The sequence below is a fragment of the Gossypium hirsutum genome, chromosome A02, assembly GCF_007990345.1.
Source record: "Gossypium hirsutum isolate 1008001.06 chromosome A02, Gossypium_hirsutum_v2.1, whole genome shotgun sequence".
Taxonomy (NCBI): domain Eukaryota; kingdom Viridiplantae; phylum Streptophyta; class Magnoliopsida; order Malvales; family Malvaceae; genus Gossypium; species Gossypium hirsutum.
The window spans coordinates 59,997,111-60,017,738 of record NC_053425.1 but is presented as its reverse complement, the minus strand read 5'-3'; the positions used below and the strand labels follow the sequence as shown (position 1 = coordinate 60,017,738).

The window sequence follows — 20,628 nt, the reverse complement described above, 5'->3', positions numbered from 1 at the left end:
CTCAGCTCGTTTTGCAACCAATTCATCATCGACTTTCTGAGCTTCACGAATTTGATGAGTCAATAATGGTTTGGCTTTTAATTCAGCTACTAACACATTGTCAGGTAGAACAGACAAGTGTACATTCATCGCTCGCAAAGCAAACAGTGATTTTCGGCTTAAGGCGTCCGCAACCACATTAGCCTTTCCCGGGTGGTAATCAATGACAAGCTCGTAATCTTTCAACAATTCAAGCCAACGTCTTTGTCGCAGATTCAAGTCCCGTTGAGTCATCAAATATTTGAGACTTTTGTGATCCGAAAACACATGGCACTTCTCACCAAACAAATAATGTCGCCATATTTTCAATGCAAACACAATGGCGGCTAGTTCGAGATCATGGGTCGGATAATTTCTCTCGTGTGGCTTCAATTGTCTCGACGCATAGGCCACAACTCGACCTTCTTGCATCAATACGCAACCCAACCCGAGTAGGGATGCGTCACTATAAACGACAAACTCCTTACCCGATTCGGGTTGCACCAAAATTGGAGCTTCAGTCAGATGAGTTTTCAGTCGATCGAAGCTTTTCTGACATTTCTCCGTCCATTCGAACTTAACATCCTTCTGAAGTAGCTTCGTCATTGGTGTGGCTATCATCGAGAAACCTTTGACAAATCGTCGGTAGTAACCGGCGAGCCCTAGAAAGCTCCGGACTTCGGTAACATTTCTCGGAGGCTTCCAGTTAAGTATGGCTGAAATTTTGCTCGGGTCAACCCGAATACCCGATGCGGATACCACATGACCCAAGAAGCTAACCTCTCTTAGCCAGAACTCACACTTACTGAACTTAGCATATAACTGCTTATCCCGCGAAATTTGCAACACTAGCCTCAGATGCTCAGCATGTTCGGCCTCATCTCTTGAATAGACCAAGATGTCATCAATAAACACAACTACGAACCGATCCAAATACGGCCTAAAGATCCGATTCATCAAATCCATAAACACCGCAGGGGCATTAGTGAGCCCAAACGGCATCACTAAGAACTCATAGTGACCGTACCTCGTTCTGAAAGCAGTTTTGGGTACGTCCGAATCTCGAATCCGCAACTGATAATAACCCGATCTCAAATCTATCTTTGAAAACACCGATGCCCCCTTTAATTGATCGAACAGATCATCAATACGCGGCAACGGATATTTATTCTTTATCGTCACTTTATTCAGTTGACGATAATCAATGCACAACCTCATGGTTCCGTCCTTCTTTTTCACGAACAATACTGGTGCACCCCAAGGTGAGAAACTCGGTCGAGCGAAACCTCTATCCGTCAATTCTTGCAACTGGGCTTTCAACTCTTTTAACTCGGTTAGTGCCATACGATACGGAGCAATCGAAATAGGCGTAGTTCCAGGTACAAGCTCAATACCAAACTCTACCTCCCGAACAGGTGGCAAACCCGGTAACTCTTCAGGAAAAACATCCGGGTATTCACAGACCACCGGCACCGATTCGGGTTTCTTTTCTAACTCCTTGTCATCAAGTACATACGCGAGGTATGCTTCGCACCCTTTCCTTACATATTTCTGGGCCAACATTGCTGATATTACAGCTGGCAACCCCCTTAAGTCTGCAGACTCAACTCGGATTATCTCGTTATTTGCGCACCTCAAATCGATAGTCTTGCTTTTGCAATTCACAACCGCATCATGCGCGGTTAACCAATCCAAACCAAGAATAAAATCAAACTCGTCGAACGGCAAAAGCATCAAATCAGCCGGAAAACAGGATTCTCGGATTATTAGAGGGCATCTCTTACACACTTTATCAACAAGTACGCATTGACCCAAAGGGTTTGATACTCGAATTACGAGCTCAGTAGACTCAACAGGTAGAGTCTTACTGGTTGCTAAGGTTTCGCATACATATGAATGAGTAGAACCAGGGTCAATCAATGCAATCACATTAGTATCAAAGAGAGTGAAGGTACCAGTGATGACGTCGGGGGAGGATGCCTCCTCTCGTGCGCGAATGGCATATGCTCTAGCAGGAGTACGGTTCTCGGCGCGATCGGCCGTATCAGAGGCCCCCCTCTGACTACCACCCCTGCCTCCTAATATTCTCGGTGGTCTACCTCTAGATGTCACTCCACTAGGTCTTGCACCTTGAATCTTATTCTTCTCATCCAGCTCCGCGCAATCTCTAATGAAGTGGTCCTTCGAACCACATCCGTAACAGGCCCTGTTAGTAGACTTGCCCCAACATTCACCTAGGTGTCGTCTTCCACATTGGGGACATTCAGGTTTCTCGTGACGATTATTGCCCACACTAGCTACCGAAGTAGCTCGGGAGCCCATCGATGGTCTTGCCCTGATGGAAATTCCCGCAGTCGCCCTCGACTTATTAATGTCCTCCCTGAACTTCTTCACAGCTGAGAACGGAGCTTTACCCGTCGATCTTTTACGATAATCTCTAGCTTCAAATTCAGCCTTCCTCTTCTCCTTTCCAAGTTCCTCCGCCTTGCAGGCTCGTTCGACTAGTGTTACGAATTCCTTTATTTCCAAAATACCCGTTAGTAGCTTTAAATCTTCATTCAATCCTTCCTCGAATCTTTTGCACATAGCAACCTCATCAGCTACACACTCCCGGGCATACCTACTAAGTCTTACGAATTCATGTTCGTATTCAGATACCGTCATACGGCCTTGCTTGAGTTCCAAGAACTCCTTACGCTTCTGGTCAATGAACCGTTGGCTAATAAATTTCTTCCGGAATTCCGTTTGAAAGAAGTCCCAAGTTACTCGCTCGTTCGGGACTATGGAAATCAAGGTCCTCCACCAATAGTAGGCTGAGTCTCGCAACAAAGATACAGCACATTTTAGACATTCATCGGGTGTGCATGACAATTCATCGAACACCCGAATGGTGTTATCAAGCCAGAACTCGGCCCTTTCGGCATCATCAGTTACTATGGCCTTGAACTCCTCGGCCCCACGCTTCCTAATCAAGTCTACAGGTGGCTTACTCAGCCTCACAGGATCAGCGACTGATGGCCTTACAGGCTCTTGGGGTGGATTATTCAAATTTGGGAATTGTTGGACAGCCGGGTTGGCTCGGGCATATTGCGCGACCCACTCGTTCATCATGGTAAAGAAGGCTTGTTTAGCCCCCTCACCTTGATTATTCGCAGATGACTGAGGTTCAACAGGCGGCGTCCCTTGAGCAGGAGCAGCCGCTACGCTCTCAACGTCATCCGCTAGGGTTCTTTCTTCACCGGGATCCATTTACTAATCAAGACAAAAACATTTCAACCGTCAGAAGTCATCACCCTTTTAAACATTAACATTATGGCATGTATAGCTAGACTCATAGGTGCTATGGTAGTCTTAGAACCGACTAAACCATAGCTCTGATACCAATAAAATGTAACACCCCGAACCCGAAACCGACACCGGAGTCGAACACAAGGTGTTAACTGGCTTTAACCCCTTACAAAATTTATTTTCCAGACACTGCCCAATCTGTGTACTAGCCGCTTTAAAAATCATATCTTGAGTTTCGTAACTCGAAAATCAGTTTCGTAATTTTTCCCAGAAACTAGACTCATGTGCCCATCTATGTATTTTTTTCTAGAATTTTTGGTTGGGCCAATTAGTACAGTTTATTAGTCAAAGTCCCCCAAGTTGCAGGGGTCGACTACACTGACCTTTTCCCATTACGACTGGGATATCTCCCTGCACGGGGCTTCAATACTGTTGCCGTTTGTTTCTATGAAAACTAGACTCAGAGAGGAATCTGCACATATATGGTACGACCCCTAATTATCTCTGGTTAATTTATAATGAATTTCCAAAGTCAGAGCAGGGAATCCAGAAACTGTTCTGGGCCTGTCCCACTAAAATCTGATTATCTCTTAATATACTGCCCATATGATCTTTTCGTTACTTCCTCATGAAAGCAGACTCATCGAGCTTCGATTACATAATTTATTCATCAATTAATTCCACTCCCACTATTTTTAGTGATTTTTCAATCTCATGAAACTGCTGCTGCCAGCATCTGTTACGAAAGTAACTAGGTCCATTTCATGCCTACCCTTGATCCAATTCAATCGAACATTCGTGCCATTTTCGCATGGCTTAAAGTTTACATGCCATAATTCAAACACAACGTACTAGCTTATACATGCCAAAATGATCTTCTAAACACACTAAGAAGAAAGTACCAAAACTTGCTATCCGGTGTGATGACTTCAACGACGGCCCGACCCCGCAAAAAATAGATGAGTCCAAGCAACCTATAGTGGGTGACAAGGAAACATCGAGTGAGTTTATAACTCAGTAAGTCATAAGCAATGCACTACCATCTATCAACAACATTATCACAAGAGGAAACAAAATGGAACGAGACAATTTACTCCATCCATACCGAACCATACCATAGTTCCTCCAACTTATCAATTCAATTTCATATCAATTCATGCATTCACATTCTATATACTCATCAATAGGACATTGAAGCAATTTCATAAATCGATTTATTTTCGTTACAACCAAACGACTATACGGCCTTTCACCCATCCTACGATAAATTTTATGTACGTGACTTCAAGTATATTTGTCACATAGGTTCGAACTTACCGAGCTCAACACCAAGTATAAGCATAGCACCTATTAGCCACGTACTCGAGACACTTACCCGATCCGCTGTCCGCGATCGACTCAATAATGTCGCACACATAGTGTCCATAATGATTCACGAATATTTATTGAGCCCGCACACTCAGTGCTATATAATCAACTCGCACACTTAGTGCTACGTAATCAAATCGCACACTTAGTGCCACATAGTCCATCTCGCACACTTAGTGCCGCATGGTCAATTCGCACACTTAGTGCATCATATTCATTTCGCACACTTAGTGCAACATAGTCAAATCGCACACTTAGTGCTGTACAATTTAATCCCGCGCACTTAGCGCCAATCTCATGGTCATAAATGGTTATCCCGCACGTTTAGTGCCGAGTTCAACAACTCATTACATCTTACCTCTTCTCTTTCATTCAACAATTTCATCATCACATACGTACATGCATATATATATGTATATTTATTCATTCCAATCAGCATCAATACATACACATTATGACCATTTGAAATACTACCCACTACATGCTTAATGACTTACCTCGTGTTGGGTAAGACGGTTCCAACTCGGCTACTCGATAACCTTTTCTTTGCCTTTGCTCGATTCACCTCCTTTAGCTCCTTGAGCTATATCAATAATTTAACTAGTTTAACCACCTTGCTAAATATTTACAATCCAATCTCACATGTATATGTATGTTAGTATATTCGGCTAATAATCTCATGCAACTACCAAAGCCGAATCAACTAAATATACTTATGTATATACACATATATCATCATCGAAATCACCTAAGCTTAGACATCGATTTTTTTAATTTCAAGTAAGTTGCCGAATGCAACCTTACTAAATTCTCATGGATTCAATATACCATTACCATGAAATCAACAACCAAATTCATAGACAATTTAGGAAAATCACATTACAAATCTCATATTCAAGCAAAGACCATGGCCGAAATGCACATATGACCTCATAACAAAAATATTGAACCTTTGGTTGCCCAATTAGCTTAACATCCATCAAATTTTATATCAAGAAACTCACCTCATCTATAATCAACCCTCAATGCCCTAAAGCATCAAAAACAACATCAAAGAAATACAACCATCCATGGCCGAATGTCATAGCCGAATTGTTTTAACCATGAGTAACATAACAAGCATAGATCGTGTTTATGGATATACCGTGGCCGATTCAAGCTAATCACCTCCAAAATCATCAACCATTTTCGTTGCATATAACATATATAAACATGAATAAGTTTCATATAATCTCTTAACACATTGATTTCTTTCATCAACAACCTTTTGTTTTCTTGATCCATCAAAACTTAAAGGTAAGAAAGAATCAAGTTCTTCTCACACATACCATAACCGAAAGCTCCATCCAACACTCTAAATTTGAAATTTTAGTATGGCTAGGTAAGAAAAACGTGATGATTAACCCAAACAACTATTATTTCAAAAGAAAATTTAACAAAATTTACTAACCTCCTCTTCATTCAAAAGGCCGAATGCCTTTGCTTCACCTTCTTCTCTTCTTTTCTTTCTTTAGGTTCGGCTATTGTGGTAAGGAAAAGGATGAACACTCCTCCTTCCTCCCTTATTTTATTCATCCTTTCTTTTCTTTTTAATTCATTTCTTTTATTTCCTACTCCACTTACCAATATTAAATAATAATCAACATAAACTTGGAGGAAGGGAACCATGCTTGGCCGGCCACCTATCAAGAATTGGGCACATTGACATGCAAACCCAAACTTTCTCACCTTGTTATTATTTAATCCTTATAATTCATCTATCATCTTTTCTAACTTCGTCAACTAGGTCCTTTTTGAATTAATTCACAATCCTAATGCTAATATTAAGCATTTAATTTCTCATATATTCACTGTCACGCAACAATTTATGCAATTAAAACACGAAAATAAATTTTTGGCTCGGTAATGTGGTCTCGAAACCACATTCCGACCAGGGTCTAATTTGGGTTGTCACACAACCTGAAACGAATTAGAAACAAGAAAACTTTGGTTAATCAAAACTCTTTTCTTTTCTTCGCTCTTGTTTCTTTGAACTTCCTTTTCTCTCACTTTGGTCTTATTTTTATCACAATTCTTTTTCTTTTCTCTTTCATTTTCTTTTCTTTCTTTTTCATTTTCACTTTCTTTTTCCACTCTCATACGCTCCAAAGATTGTTTCAATCGTTGTTGATCCTCCACAACTTGTTTTGGTGTCAACGGTGCCAAAGTAAAGTTGCAGCCATGATACTTGAAAGTATATTGATTTGTGAACCCGTCGTACTTAACTCTTCAGCCAAATTGCCTTGGCCTCCCAAGCAGTATATGGCCCGCATGCATGGGCACCACATCACAAAGAACTTCATCTTCATATTTTCCAATTGCAAATGGAACAAGAACTTGGTTGGTTACCTTTAACCCAACTCCATCATTAAGCCATTGTAGCTTGTAAGGACTCGGATGCACACTTGTCGGCAGATCAAGCTTTTCAACTAGGAGGGTGCTCGCAACATTTGTACAACTTCCTTCATCAATCACTAAGCTACATACCTTCCCTCGGACAAAACAACGGGTATGAAAAAGGTTCTCTCGTTGCGGATCGATTTTGGTACCTTGCGCACCTAAGCTCCTCTTAACAACAAGCATCTCGCCTTCGACCGCATCCTCCAATTCTTCCTCGGCATCAGTAGGGTTTTCGGCATGGTTTTTAACTCTTTCGTCTTCCTCCTCCTCCAATTCAATATCGCCATTGGGTCGAATCACCATGGCGCTCCGATTCAGACATTGGCTCGCAATATGCCCTCTTCCAAGGCACTTAAAACATTTAATGTCCCTTGACCGGTTTTGGGTACTTTCAACAGCCTTGCCTTTGCTATTTTGAACCATAGGCTTAGTAGTTTTGGCGGGTGCCATATGATCTTTCGTTTGGCTCACCGAAGCATTCTTGCTTGTACCTTGGCTCCATCGGGGCACATTAGTGGTTAAATAACCTCGGGCAGCACCTTTCTTCTTGAGTTGTTTCTCGATCTTGATGGCCATGTGGACCATATCAACTATCTCTACACAGTGTTGTAGCTCCACGATGTTGGCAATCTCGCAATTAAGTTTGGACAGAAATCTAGCCATAGTTGCTTCTCGACCCTCGTCCACGTTCGTACAGATCATAAAAACTTCCATCTCTTTGTAATAGTCCTCGACACTCCTCGTACCTTGGGAAAGGTTTTGGATCTTTTGGTAAAGTTCACGGTGGTAGTGCATTGGAATGAACCTCCGTCGCATGACGGCCTTTATTTCGGCCCAAGTGTTATTGGGTCGCTCGCCATTTCGCCTCCGGCTTGAGGTAAGTTGGTCCCACCAAATCATGGCATAGTAAGTGAATTCTATGGCAGCCAATTTGACTTTCTTAGTCTCCAAATAGTTATGGCACTCGAAAATGAGTTTGATCTTTTTCTCCCACTCAAGTATGCCTCGGGGTTCGAACGGCCTTGAAAAGGGGGAATTGATAACTTAATACTTTTCAAGTCATCATTGAACCTTTCTCACTCTCGTTGGCCACGATGACGTTGGCCTTTCCATCAGTCGCTAATGTTCGAACCAGCTTCACTTTCAGCTTCACTTGGTTCGGACACCTCGTCATCCCCAACTTGCCTTCAGCTACGATCTCTAGGTGGACTTATTGGGGTCCTTTCTCGTCGATCTTTTCCCTCCACTTGGTTGAGTCGTTCTTGTATTGGCTCCAACTTATGATCGAATTACCGCTTGACTTCACGAAGCAAGGCTTGTAAGTTCAATTCCGGCACATTCCGAACGGGTTGTCTTTCCTCCACATTTCGTTCCATCTTGATTTCAATAATAGTTAAAGCCTCACCACAAACCTCACTATGTCACTTGAAAAGAAAAGTAATTGATGAACACTCCGCTCGTGTTTGCACTCATTTTAGGCTTTTTCAACACTCAAATGCTCTCAGACTCTCTAGCCTTTTACCACTCAAACTTACTCTCGTAACCTCGTATTTTGTTTCTCTTGACTCATCTTGGTGCTTTGGGGTCGGCTTCAAAATGGTTACAAGCAATAAGATGTATGGGTTTACGGGTAGGCTAAAAGAAAATTTTTCTTCGGTATAGTGTGGAGTTTTAGAGATGGGGGGTTAAAAGTTGATGAAAAGAATATTTTGACAATTCGGAACAAAATATAAACAAAAGAAAAGAACTTGATCACTTCACTTTTTTTTTAATTTCGTATTTCTCTTTTTTTTTCTTTTTTCTTCTTTTTTTTTTACTTCACAATACCACTATTACAATAGAGAAAAAATGAAAATTATAACTTGAAATTTTTTTAATACAATTTTTTTTACAACGAACCTATTTCGATCTTGATACGAACATCGGCGCCTCTTGTTTTATAAGCTCTGATACCAAATGATGTGATCTCGCTCGGGTAGTTGAGTTGAATTCATGTAGTTGCCCGATCGTAGACGAGAAGGGTCGTTCGTGCCTCGGTCTCGGAAATAGAATTGAAAGAATAGGTTTGAATTAGCGGAAGGTTTTCAAAAGATATGCAAAGGGTAGTGATAGGTTCGGCTAAGTAAACAAGAAAGGATGTTGAAGGGATGGTTCGATTTTGAAACAATAAGAAAGAGATAATGTAAGGTGGGGATGGAATAGTGAACTTAACATCAGGAATGATTCAACATTAAAAAGTGTCACCCCGGTTCTTATATTGTTAAGGTGGAAAGATGGATAGAAGGATAGGTGAACGCCACACCAAAAATGGTGATAAGTTCAAACAAGGTCAATTGACACCACTAGCACAAACTAGATAATTCTTTTGAAACTTGTACGAGATATGAGAAGAAGCAACCTCACAAGAACAATGTTCATTCAATAATTTGGCAAAAGTCCTTTTACAATGAAATGAGCAAACTATTTATAAGCCTAACTTGTGTAGCCAAATGGAAAAATTAGCTAGGTTAAAGATTAAGCAAATTCGATCATGAACTAACTAGAATGTTCTAGAATGAAAATATTAATTAACTAAGTCTTGATTCGACTAATGGGAGTGTATTGGACAGCTTCATGTATGAACATAAACACTTGGATGAATGTGAAGCTTTGGAAGCTAAATGGATTGTCTAGGTTCGGCCATGGGGTGCATGAAGCTTCTAAGAGGTGTCTCTTGGTCGAATAGGTGCTTAGAAACTCCAAGGGTCCTCCCACATACATTCGGCTATACATGGAACTTGGAAGGGAGCTTGAACCTAGCCGTACATGAACTTGCATTAATTGTCCTTCATTCATGCATGTGTGCCGTCCAAAGGAGATGTATTCTTCAATATCCATTGCATGCAATTATTCCTTCATATACATGAATATAAGTCCTCCAAACATTGAACCGAACCATGCATGAACCTTCTCTTTCATTGAACAAACACGTACATGCACCTTGCCATTAATGTAGCTCCACATTCGGCTGAACCTACAAGAATTAACACATAATTAAATAAAATATAATTATTCGTATAATTATAATTTAAACAACAACTAGACAAATTAAATGACACTAACTAAATTCAGACACAATAATTAAAAGTCAACTAGCATAATCAATTCGGCTAGCTCAAATAATTCAAAAACACTTAGTGAGCTTAAGTTGAGCTAGGGAATTCGGCATGAGCTGGAGCAAACTTAATTTAAAACAGAGTTAAAACTTAGTTTATTGAAATTAAAAAAGAAATGAGCTGAAACGAGCTAAAATCAAGCTCAAACGAGCTGAAACGAGCTCAAGTGAGCTGATTGGAGCTGAATGGAGCTGGGGGAGATGGAGAGGAGCTGAAATCAAATTGCAAAAGAGTACAATGAGTCTTTGAGGAGTTTTCCTTAGCTCCTCCAACGTCATGGACCTTGATATCATCCAAAATACGCATCACTAAGGCTGATAAAGCGTATTGAAATTGCTTGGTTCGAGCTCGAGTATTGGGGCCTTTTGAAAGCTCGATTAGTTCTTGATTTGCATTTGAGGATGCCCCGAGCATGCTTACATCATCTGGGGTGTTACAATATACATATTACAATATGAACTCACCAATTTTACTTTCATTTGATTCTCACATAAGTTTTGTACGTACATGTATTACTTATTTTGATCGTACTTTAATTCTCGTCTTGAATATGCCCGTTAAACCATTCGGAATCATTATGGATACTCGATAATCACATATAGCTCATACAATGCCATATCCTAGATATGGTCTTACATGTTATCACATATCGATGCCACTGTCCCACACAGGGTGTTACACGAAATCACAATACAATGCCAATGTCCCAGACATGGTCTTACACTGACTCTCTTATATCGAGGCCGATGCCATATCCCAGACATGGTCTTACATTGGCTCTCATCTTTCCGTGCTGATGCGATGTCCCAGACATGGTCTTACATGTAATCACATATTGAGTCGATGCCATATCCCAGACATGCTCTTACACTGGCTTTCTTATATCGAGGCCGCTGCCATATCCCAGACATGGTCTTACATTGGCTCTCATGTTTCCGTGCCAATGCCATGTCCCAGACATGGTCTTACACTAGCTGACATGTATTGCCATGGTCCAACCATGGTCTTATCCGTCAATTCATCATCGAACGATTGTACTCATTTCCTGCATTCTACTTAATTTGATCTTCCAATTCAATTTCATATTATCATATTATTTATGATTCCATATCAAAACCATAAAACATAACATTATAATACCTTTAATTTAGCAATTAAAACATAAGAGTTAATCATGTAAACACACTGATTATACATCATTCGATAAGTGTACATAAACACACATTCTATCATCTTGAGTAAATTAGCTTATCATATTCACTTAATCAAATAGATTGGGCACTTAACATCATATGAATACTAGCATACATAGATAAGCTTATCACCACATAAACTTTCATTTCATTCCATGTTTCCACATTTCTTATTTTATGATTATCACATTGCTTACGTTAGCACATAAATATCATGAACTTTTATTCATACCTTTCTCAATTTTGACAAATCATAAGCATGTTTCAATCCTCTCAATATCATTTTTCTGCATTACTGAAAATAGTTTGGTTGGAAGTCACCTCTGTCTTAACAAAACAATTTCGTTAGAGCCGAGAGATATCACACTATCACGACTAGTAATATGGCATGTATAGCTAGACTCACATACGCTAGGTTAGTCCAAGAATTGACTAAACTATAGCTCTGATACCACTAAATGTAACACCTCTTACCCGTATCCAACGTCGGAACAGGGTTCGAGGCATTACCAGACTTACATCAAAACATTCATACAAAACCAGGCCATAAAATTTCATCCAAATTAAAACTTTTCATACACATGCATAATATCCCTTATACAGGCCTACGAGGCCCAAAACATACATCGGGGGTGGTTTGGGACTAAATTGAGAACTTTGGAAACTTTTGGAAAACTTAGAAAATTTCATCATGAAACAGGGTCACCCGCCTGTGTCCTCAGCCCATGTAACTCTCTGTTTATGATGTCATCACAAAAATAAGGGTACACGGCCAAGGCGCACGCCTGTGCCTCCAGGCCGTGTCCCTCACACAGCTGAGACACATGGCTATGTCACAGCCTGTGTGGCCAATTCAAAACTAAAGTACATGATGCATGGGACACACGGCCCGTGTGGACAATTTTTAGGCTATTTTCCAAGCCAATTGCCACTCTCAATAACAAACTCACATGCTTACTTTTATTGACCATTAACATGGCACATTTGACCATTCAATCATCCACAAACAATACAAGATCATGGTAACCTCATATCATATTTTACATACTTAAAACATCATGCTTAATCAAGCTCAAATTTACTAATTCTCATGCATCAAAGTTTATAAGATTACTTCCATATCACACATTTAAGCCTTAGTTATCAACACATCATCTCATCTCAATTAAACCATCAAACATTCACCACCAACAATATAACTCATTACATACACACAATCACAAGCCTCATCTCCATGACATAGGAACATGCATGATCATATAATCAACATAAGTCACCATTCATGGCTGTACACAAATTGAACTATAAACATTATAGGCCAACACATTTGGCCACATTAGTAATGACATAATTACAAAAGATAAAGCCCCTATACATGCCATAGACTTAAGTATTTGAATACTTATACCCAAAATGGTAGCTTGATAATATGATTGAATCTCCGGCGATCTCCAACTCGAGCTAGATAAATAAACCTATAAGAGATAAAAAGGAAGGGGAGTAAGCTATAAAGCTTAGTAAGTTCATATGAAAATAATAAGCAATTTGTTAACTTGCTTCTCAAGGTAATACTACCATATTTGCATTTTTACTTATGTTCAGGTCAAGCTGTTTTCTCAAGTCACAATCACTAATTTATTTATATATGGAGCTACGAAACTCTAAATTAAGTTTCGTTAATTTTCCTTAAAACTAGAATCACATATATTCTTACCATAAAATTTTCAGAATTTTTAGTTTAGCCAATAAGTACAGTTTTTCTTTAAAATAACCCCTGTTTCGCTGCCCGACAGCTTCGACATTTCTTCACTAAAAATTAATTATCTCATAGTAGAGACTCGGATGATGTTCCCGTCTATTTTTATTGAAAATAAACTTATTAATAATTATGGGCATATAAATTATAAGCCATAACTATTTTTGACAATTTTTAATGATTTTCTTAAATCAGAGTAGGGGATTTCGAAATCGTTCTGACTCTGTCTCACACAACTTCAAATATCCCATAATATGAAATTATTTTTCTTACACCGTTTCTTTTATAAGAAATTAGACTCAATAAGATTTAATTCTATATTTTATTCAATCTCTAACTCACTTTCTACTATTTTTGGTGTATTTTTAAAATCAGACTACTGCTGCTGTCCAAAACTATTTTAGTAAGAAAATGATAATAACTAAATTTACCACACCTTCCTTTCTTTCAATTATAAATCTATACATTTATAAACATATATCATTATTCACCAAATTAACACAACATCATTTCACAATGCTCATGGACTTACCATTCATGGATTTCATATTAAGTTGAGTTTTTGTACATACCTGTACCGATCCTTACCATTTCATACATATATATAATGCCATTGCATCTTCGCTGTCTCGCACACTATGTACTATACTCGATACCTCGCACGCTAAATGCTATTCTGGATGTTTTGCACACTAAGTGCCATCCTCAATACTTTGCACACTAAGTGCCATTTATATATATATAGCCGAAGCTATCTCAAATTGCACACCAAGTGCCACTTTTAGCCGAAGCTATTTCGAATCACACACTAAGTGCCATTTTTATATATATATAGCCGAAGCTATCTTAAATTGCACACAAAGTGCCACTTTTAGCCGAAACTCAAACTGCACACTAAGTGCCATTTTAGCCGATAAGTCGTTAATCATAACAATAATCAAGTATAGATAATTTATACAATATCAAGCATCAGAAGCATAAATTTAGTAATACTTAATACATACGAACCTACCTCAATCGTTAAAACGTTGAAATGGATCGACTAGTCCGAAACTCTGTTTTTCCCTTGATATAGACTTGTACAAGGCTTAACTTGATCTAATCAATCAAATCCAGCTATTTCAATTCATATCATATTCATTTTAACTCAATTTCATATTTTGGTAAAATTACTATTTTACCCTACACTTTTGACCTTTTTACAAATTAGTCCCTAAGCTCTTAAAATGCAAATTTAGTCAATTTCATCATAGCCCAAGCTATCCGAATTTCATACATGCTCATATCAGCCCATATTTTTCATTTATTCACACTTTTACCACACAATTTTTTATATTTCATAATTTAGTCCAAAATTGACATTTTTGCTAAAATTCACTTAATAAAACTCAATAATCTACCTTCAAAGATTTATTTTCTATCATTAAACATCAAGATGCTCAAATATTCAACAATGGAATCATCCAAATACTTTAAAAATTTTGAAATCAGAGGTACGGGCTAGCTAGAACACAAAGCAACGATCTCAAAAACGTAAAAATTATTAAAAACCGAGATGAAATGGACTTATATGCATGAACAACCATAGCCGAACCATCAAAGCTTTGAGAACATTATTTTCTTTCTCACATTCGGCTATTGATGAAGATGATAGCATGTAATTTGGCTTTTGTTTTATTTTATTTTATTATAATTACTAAATACCATATTTAACCTTAATATACATTAATAATTTCCATTATACCAAGTCATGGAATTCCACTATCAACAATTATGGAATAATTACCACTTAAAGACTCCCACTATTTAATTCCATAGCCATTTAATATCTTTAACTTATAGAACACAACTTTTACGCTTTGCGCAATTTAGTCCTTTTTGCTTAATTAACTATCAAAACGATAAAATTTTTCAACGAAACTTTAATACCATCTTATTGCCACTCCGTAAATATTTATAAAAATATTTACAATTCAGTTTATAGAAACGAGGTCTCGTTACCTCATTTTCTAAGCCCACTTGACCTTAGGGTCATACCACTTGAACTTAATAAATCGCCTATAAAACAAAAATCACAATATCAAAAACCTTTTCTAAACTCACAATTAACTCAGAAATAGTAAATATAATATTTACAAACCTACTCGTAGGATTTGGTGACCCCGAAACCACTGTTCTGATTAACTCTAAAAACGGGCTGTTACATAAATTGTGAGATGAATGTTGATTTTATTAAGTATGTGTAGATGTGTTGATTTTATTAAGTATGTGTATTTTCACCATGATTGTTTTATATTCCTTAGATATTAAGCACTCATGAGGATTTAGTCTCTAGAATTGTTTTGGTATTTTCCTCAACACGAAATCTTAAATAAAAAAGCGGGTTTAAATATGCTTTAGACATATTTTCTTTGAATCGATTAAGCATTTCAAGCCTTCCTATTAATTGAATCCCTTAAAAACCACTTTTGAGTTGTATGGCCTATATCTTTGAAAATAACCTATGAAATAAGTTGCTTTTTCTAAATAATTGTCTCTTTGACCTCTTGGACCATTAAATCTTAGCCTTGCTTACTTTGGAGGTGTTCAAAGATTAAGTTTGGGGGAGTTTAAGAAGAACATTTTTTTTAATTGATAAAACACTCAAGGATGAAGTTACATATGAAATCGTGCTCCCAAAAGTACTCTAAAAAATGAGTACCATTGGGCACATGCATTGAAAAAAAAGTGTTGGTTATTTGGTGGGTAGTTATAAGTTTTTGAGGGCCAAGGTAAGCTAAGTTTAAGGTTATTGAACTTAACATATCTATTCTCTCCATACCTTAACCTTAGCCTCGTTACAACCCTTATCAAGACCTATTGATTTAAACCACTAAGTTAACTACATTAGTGGAGAGGAAAGTATTGAACTGAACATATGAGGACATGTGTTAAATCCGAGGAATGACGTTTAGTTAATTTATGGAATTAATCTTTTATGGGATTGAACTTGCTCTACTATTAAATTAATGATTCAATTCATGATTTTTTAGCATTTAGACACTTGAATAAATATGAATGATATGTTGTATATGAACTACATATTTGCAGAATTGATTTGAGAGTACAATTGTTGATTTTCTATGACTAGTTGGATGGATTAAAATTCTACATTATGACATCCTTTTAGCATCACTCGGGGCGAGCAATGATTTAAGTTTGGGGGTGTGTAAACTCTAAAATGTATAGATATTTTAGCACTCTTTTATTAAAAAATTATGCAGATTCTGAGTAAATAAATAACACTTTCTATGGTTTTTTTTTACTTTGTTTTGTTTTATTTTACTATTTTCATAGGAATGTGTTAATTTAGTGAATTTATGTTAAATGCATGTTATTTTACTATTTTTTGGGGATTTATTGGGTTAAGGGAAAGGATCACAAAATTTTGGTTGTATTTGGGTCTTAGATAGTACATGTTAAAAGATTAATAGTGCGGTCACATGGACATCAAAATGGTGTTGATCCAAAATGAATTCCAAGAAAGCCCAATATTACCTAAGCTGGAGGCCTAAAACCAATTCCATTTACCCATTTTAACAACAAAATAAGTTGCCAATTATTCACTGCTAATATTAGTAGTCCTTAATGCTTTGCCCTGAATTACACTAGTTTTTACATCCTTTTTACACATAACTTTAGCTTGTTTAATAGCTAAAGTAGTAATTTATGTTTTTTAGTATATATTTAGCTTTTTCATACTTAAAGTACTAATTTATGTTTTTAGCAGTTTTTATTACATTCTATATATCTAAATAAGGTTACATGGTATTATAGGTTAAGTCGGGAGCTAAAGATGCTTATCCAAGCCAAAACTGAGCCTATGTCACGACACCAAGACACAAATGTCTCAACGTTGACGGAAGAAGCTAAAAAAAAGTTCTGAAGCGAAACTACCCTTGATGTCATAACACGACCCTCTTGTGTCGTGACATACCCCCTGTGGTTGGTTGCAACACCGTAGACCTGTGTTGCAACCAAGCCCCTACTATAACACCCCTTACGGGTACGAGGCATTACTGAACTTAAACATAACCAATCATACAAAACCAGGCCATAAAATTTCATCCAACAGATGCATATCGTTCCTATACAGGCTTAAAAAGCCCAAAACATACATTGGGGGTGGTTCGGGACTAAACCGAGAACATAAGAAAACTCAAAAAATTTTCATCAAAACAGGGGTCACATGCCTGTGTGGGTAGGCCTTGTTTTTCGCAAATGCCTATGTCCTTAGCCCGTGTAACTCTCTGTTTATGAGATCATGCAGAATTTGAGGTGTAACACCCCTTACCCGAGACTATTGTTGGAGTCGAGCACGAGGCGTTACCAGACTTATCTTACTTGTTCGGGGCATAAAAAAATTTACTTTTAAAAAAATTAATTCGCTCACATTCATCCAATAAATCCCTAAAAAGGCCGTCGAGGCCCTAAAACGTGCAACTAGAACGGTTCGGGACCAAACTGGGAACATTAAAAATTTTCCGATTACTTACACAAATCAAAACAATTTATTTCATTATTCATAATAAAATTGTCCATCTGCGTAACTGTCATTAAATTAATTATAACTCGAGTTACGAAACTTGAAATTTAAATCCATAAATTTTCCCTGAAACTAGACTCATATATCTTCTTACCATAATATTTCCAGAATTTTTGGTTAGGCCAAATTGTACAGTTTATTAAGTAAAGTTTCCGCTGTTCTGCAGTTCAGTGGACCTGACCTCTCTTCATTAAAAATTAATTATCTCATTATACAGAAATCGGATAATGTTTCCGTTTTTTCTAATGAAAATAGACTCAGAATATAGAAATATAAACTTTGAATTATAATTATTTTTGTATAATTTCTAGTAATTTTCCAACATTGGAACAAGGGATCGCGAAGTCACTCTGAACCAGTCTTACAGAAATTTAATTATCTCAGAATATAGACACCTTTTGCTTGTTCTATTTTTTTTTTCTAGAAAAATGGACTCAATAAGATTTAATTTTATATCTCATTCACCATCTAATTCCATTTTTAAAATTTTTAGTGATTTTTCAAAACCACATCACAGCTGTTGTTTCCTAACTGTTCCATGGCCAACTCTTACTCTTTCATAGTTTTTTTACACCAAACCCCATTTAGGCATACATAATACCAAAACATGTTCTTATTTAGCCATATCATAAGCTGATCATTACCAAGTATTCACATGTCATTCTTTAATCATATCATAAGGACATACACACAAAATAGCCAAGTCCCTATACATGCCATAACTTAAAGTATTTATAGTAACAAAATACCGAGAAACTCGTTGATAGTGTGAGGCGATCTCCGCGTCCTTATGATTTTCTGAGTTGACTTTGCGATACTATAAAAAAAAGAGAGAAAAAAGAAAGGGAGTAAGCATAAAGCTTAGTAAGTTTGCATGTAAATAAATAACAACAATCTAAATGAATTATCAAGTTAACCTGAACCTTTCGAACATGGACTTATCTTACCTTCCCTTTGGTACACTCTTTGAATTTTCCGTTAAACCATTTGGAATACTAAAAATACACGGGTACCTTTCCTTTTTAAACTTACCATTGCCATGTCTTACGTGGTATCCTTGCCTTATAAACTCACCATTGCCATGCCTTGGCATGGTCTTACATGGGATCTTTGCCATATAGTAGTTTATCAATGTCATGTCTTGACATGGTCTTACATGATTTCCTTGACTTGTAAAACTTACCAATGCCATGCCTTGGCATGGTCTTACTTGGTATCCTTAAACCCTAATGTCATAACTTTTGTATCCTACACATTCCTAAGGTTCAACCGGAACTTTTAAGTATCATTACTCCGTCAATTCTTACTTGAATCATCAAGGAATAAATTTACAAAATAAATATATAGATCCTAAAAAATAACATAATTAATTATAAATAATAAAATATTACATTTATTTACCGCAAACTTACCTCGATACAAAATACGATCAAATATTTTGATTTAGTCCTTAACCTTTTTCATTCTTCGATCTAACCCCGAATTTTGTTCTTCTTGATCTATAATAACAAATTTAACTTATTTAATATTCACATTTATCAAAATAGTCCTTAACTCTAACTTTGACAAAATTACAAATTTACCCCTAAATTTTGCATATTTACACATTTTCCCCAAGGCTCGAAAATGAAACTTTATCCCTAATTCTTATGTTTTATGACATGCTAATTTTACCTACGGCAACATCAGATTCCCACTCTAACTTGTACTTATGACCATTAGGTATTTTTATCGATTATGTCGTTTTACTCGTTTTCGCTTAAAATCACTTAGCTTGTGATAGCCCTAATTTGACCCTAGTCGAAAAGTGGTTTCGGGACCACAAAATTGAGTCACAAAAATAATTAACCGATATATTCTGTGTTTATTATATGTGTAAATGTATGTGTGAAAGTTTCATGCTTTAATTTTGTCATTTGCATGTGAAATTTATTAAATAGGGCTTATATGAGACATTTTGAAATATGATAGGTTATTTTTGTAGTCGCCAAATAATTGATAGTGTAAATAAATGGGTTTGCATGTCTAATACCCCACTTTAGTAGTAGTGGCCGGCCATGATAATGATGGTAAGCAAAATATGTGTTGTATAATAATATTATATGATAATGGTTTAATTTATGAAATAAAATAAGAAAGAGTAATAGAAAAAGCAAAAGAAAAACAAAATATTGGTTTTCATCTTCTTCCTAAGGAGCCGAATGTTAAAGAAGAAAGGGGATATAGCATTCGGTCATCTTAAGCTCAAAACAAGCTCAAGAGCATAGAGGGGCAAATTCGGATAAGGGAAAAGAGAAAGTAGTAGAATAGCCGATCCGAGACTGTTCGAAAATATTCGAGGTAAGTTTTAAGTACTTATATATATAATATTATTCGAAAATGACATGACTGATTATGAGAATTTAGTGCTACTTGTTAATTATGTACATGGCCGAACGAAAATTTGTATTGGAAGTAAAAAAAAAGTGATATGATTTCATGATCAAATGGTAGTGTTAGATGAAAATGAGAAAGATTTTACGTGTAAACTATTATGTATTTAATCGTGAGTGATGAAATGTGATAAAAGTGAATGAGGTATAGAATGATTTATTTAAATGATGATTATACCTAAATAGGTGTGATGGTGTTGTGTAAAACTTGTTGATTTGAATGTTGTACAGTATTATTCGGGCCTTGGAGCCTAGCAGGCTATAATGCTGGTGAGACATTATTCAGGCCTTTGAGCCTAGCAGGCTATAATGCCAGTGAGATATTTTTCGGGCCTCGAGCCTAGCAGGCAAAATGCCGGTGAATAAATTTGGGTTTTTAAAACCTAGCAGGCTG

At 37.0% G+C, this 20,628-nt stretch overlaps 1 protein-coding gene across 1 annotated transcript; it reads right to left on the bottom strand.

Moving 5' to 3' along the window:
• Nucleotides 1-6,942: 6,942 nt before the first annotated feature.
• On the bottom strand, nucleotides 6,943-8,489 carry LOC107952453 (uncharacterized). The gene is made up of 2 exons (XM_016887703.1): nucleotides 8,407-8,489; nucleotides 6,943-8,134 (listed from the first exon to the last, which is right to left on the bottom strand). The coding sequence occupies exons 1-2, from the start codon at nucleotides 8,487-8,489 to the stop codon at nucleotides 6,943-6,945; spliced, it is 1,275 nt and encodes a 424-aa protein (XP_016743192.1).
• Nucleotides 8,490-20,628: the final 12,139 nt, after the last annotated feature.

Bases quoted from the DNA above. Each gene is read 5' to 3' on its own strand.
- LOC107952453 (XM_016887703.1), bottom strand. From the start codon at position 8,489: ATGGAACGAAATGTGGAGGAAAGACAACCCGTTCGGAATGTGCCGGAA. The intron at 8,135-8,406 runs GTAATTCGATCA...CCCCTTTTCAAG, and splicing joins TTGCTTCGTGAAGTCAAGCG to GCCGTTCGAACCCCGAGGCA.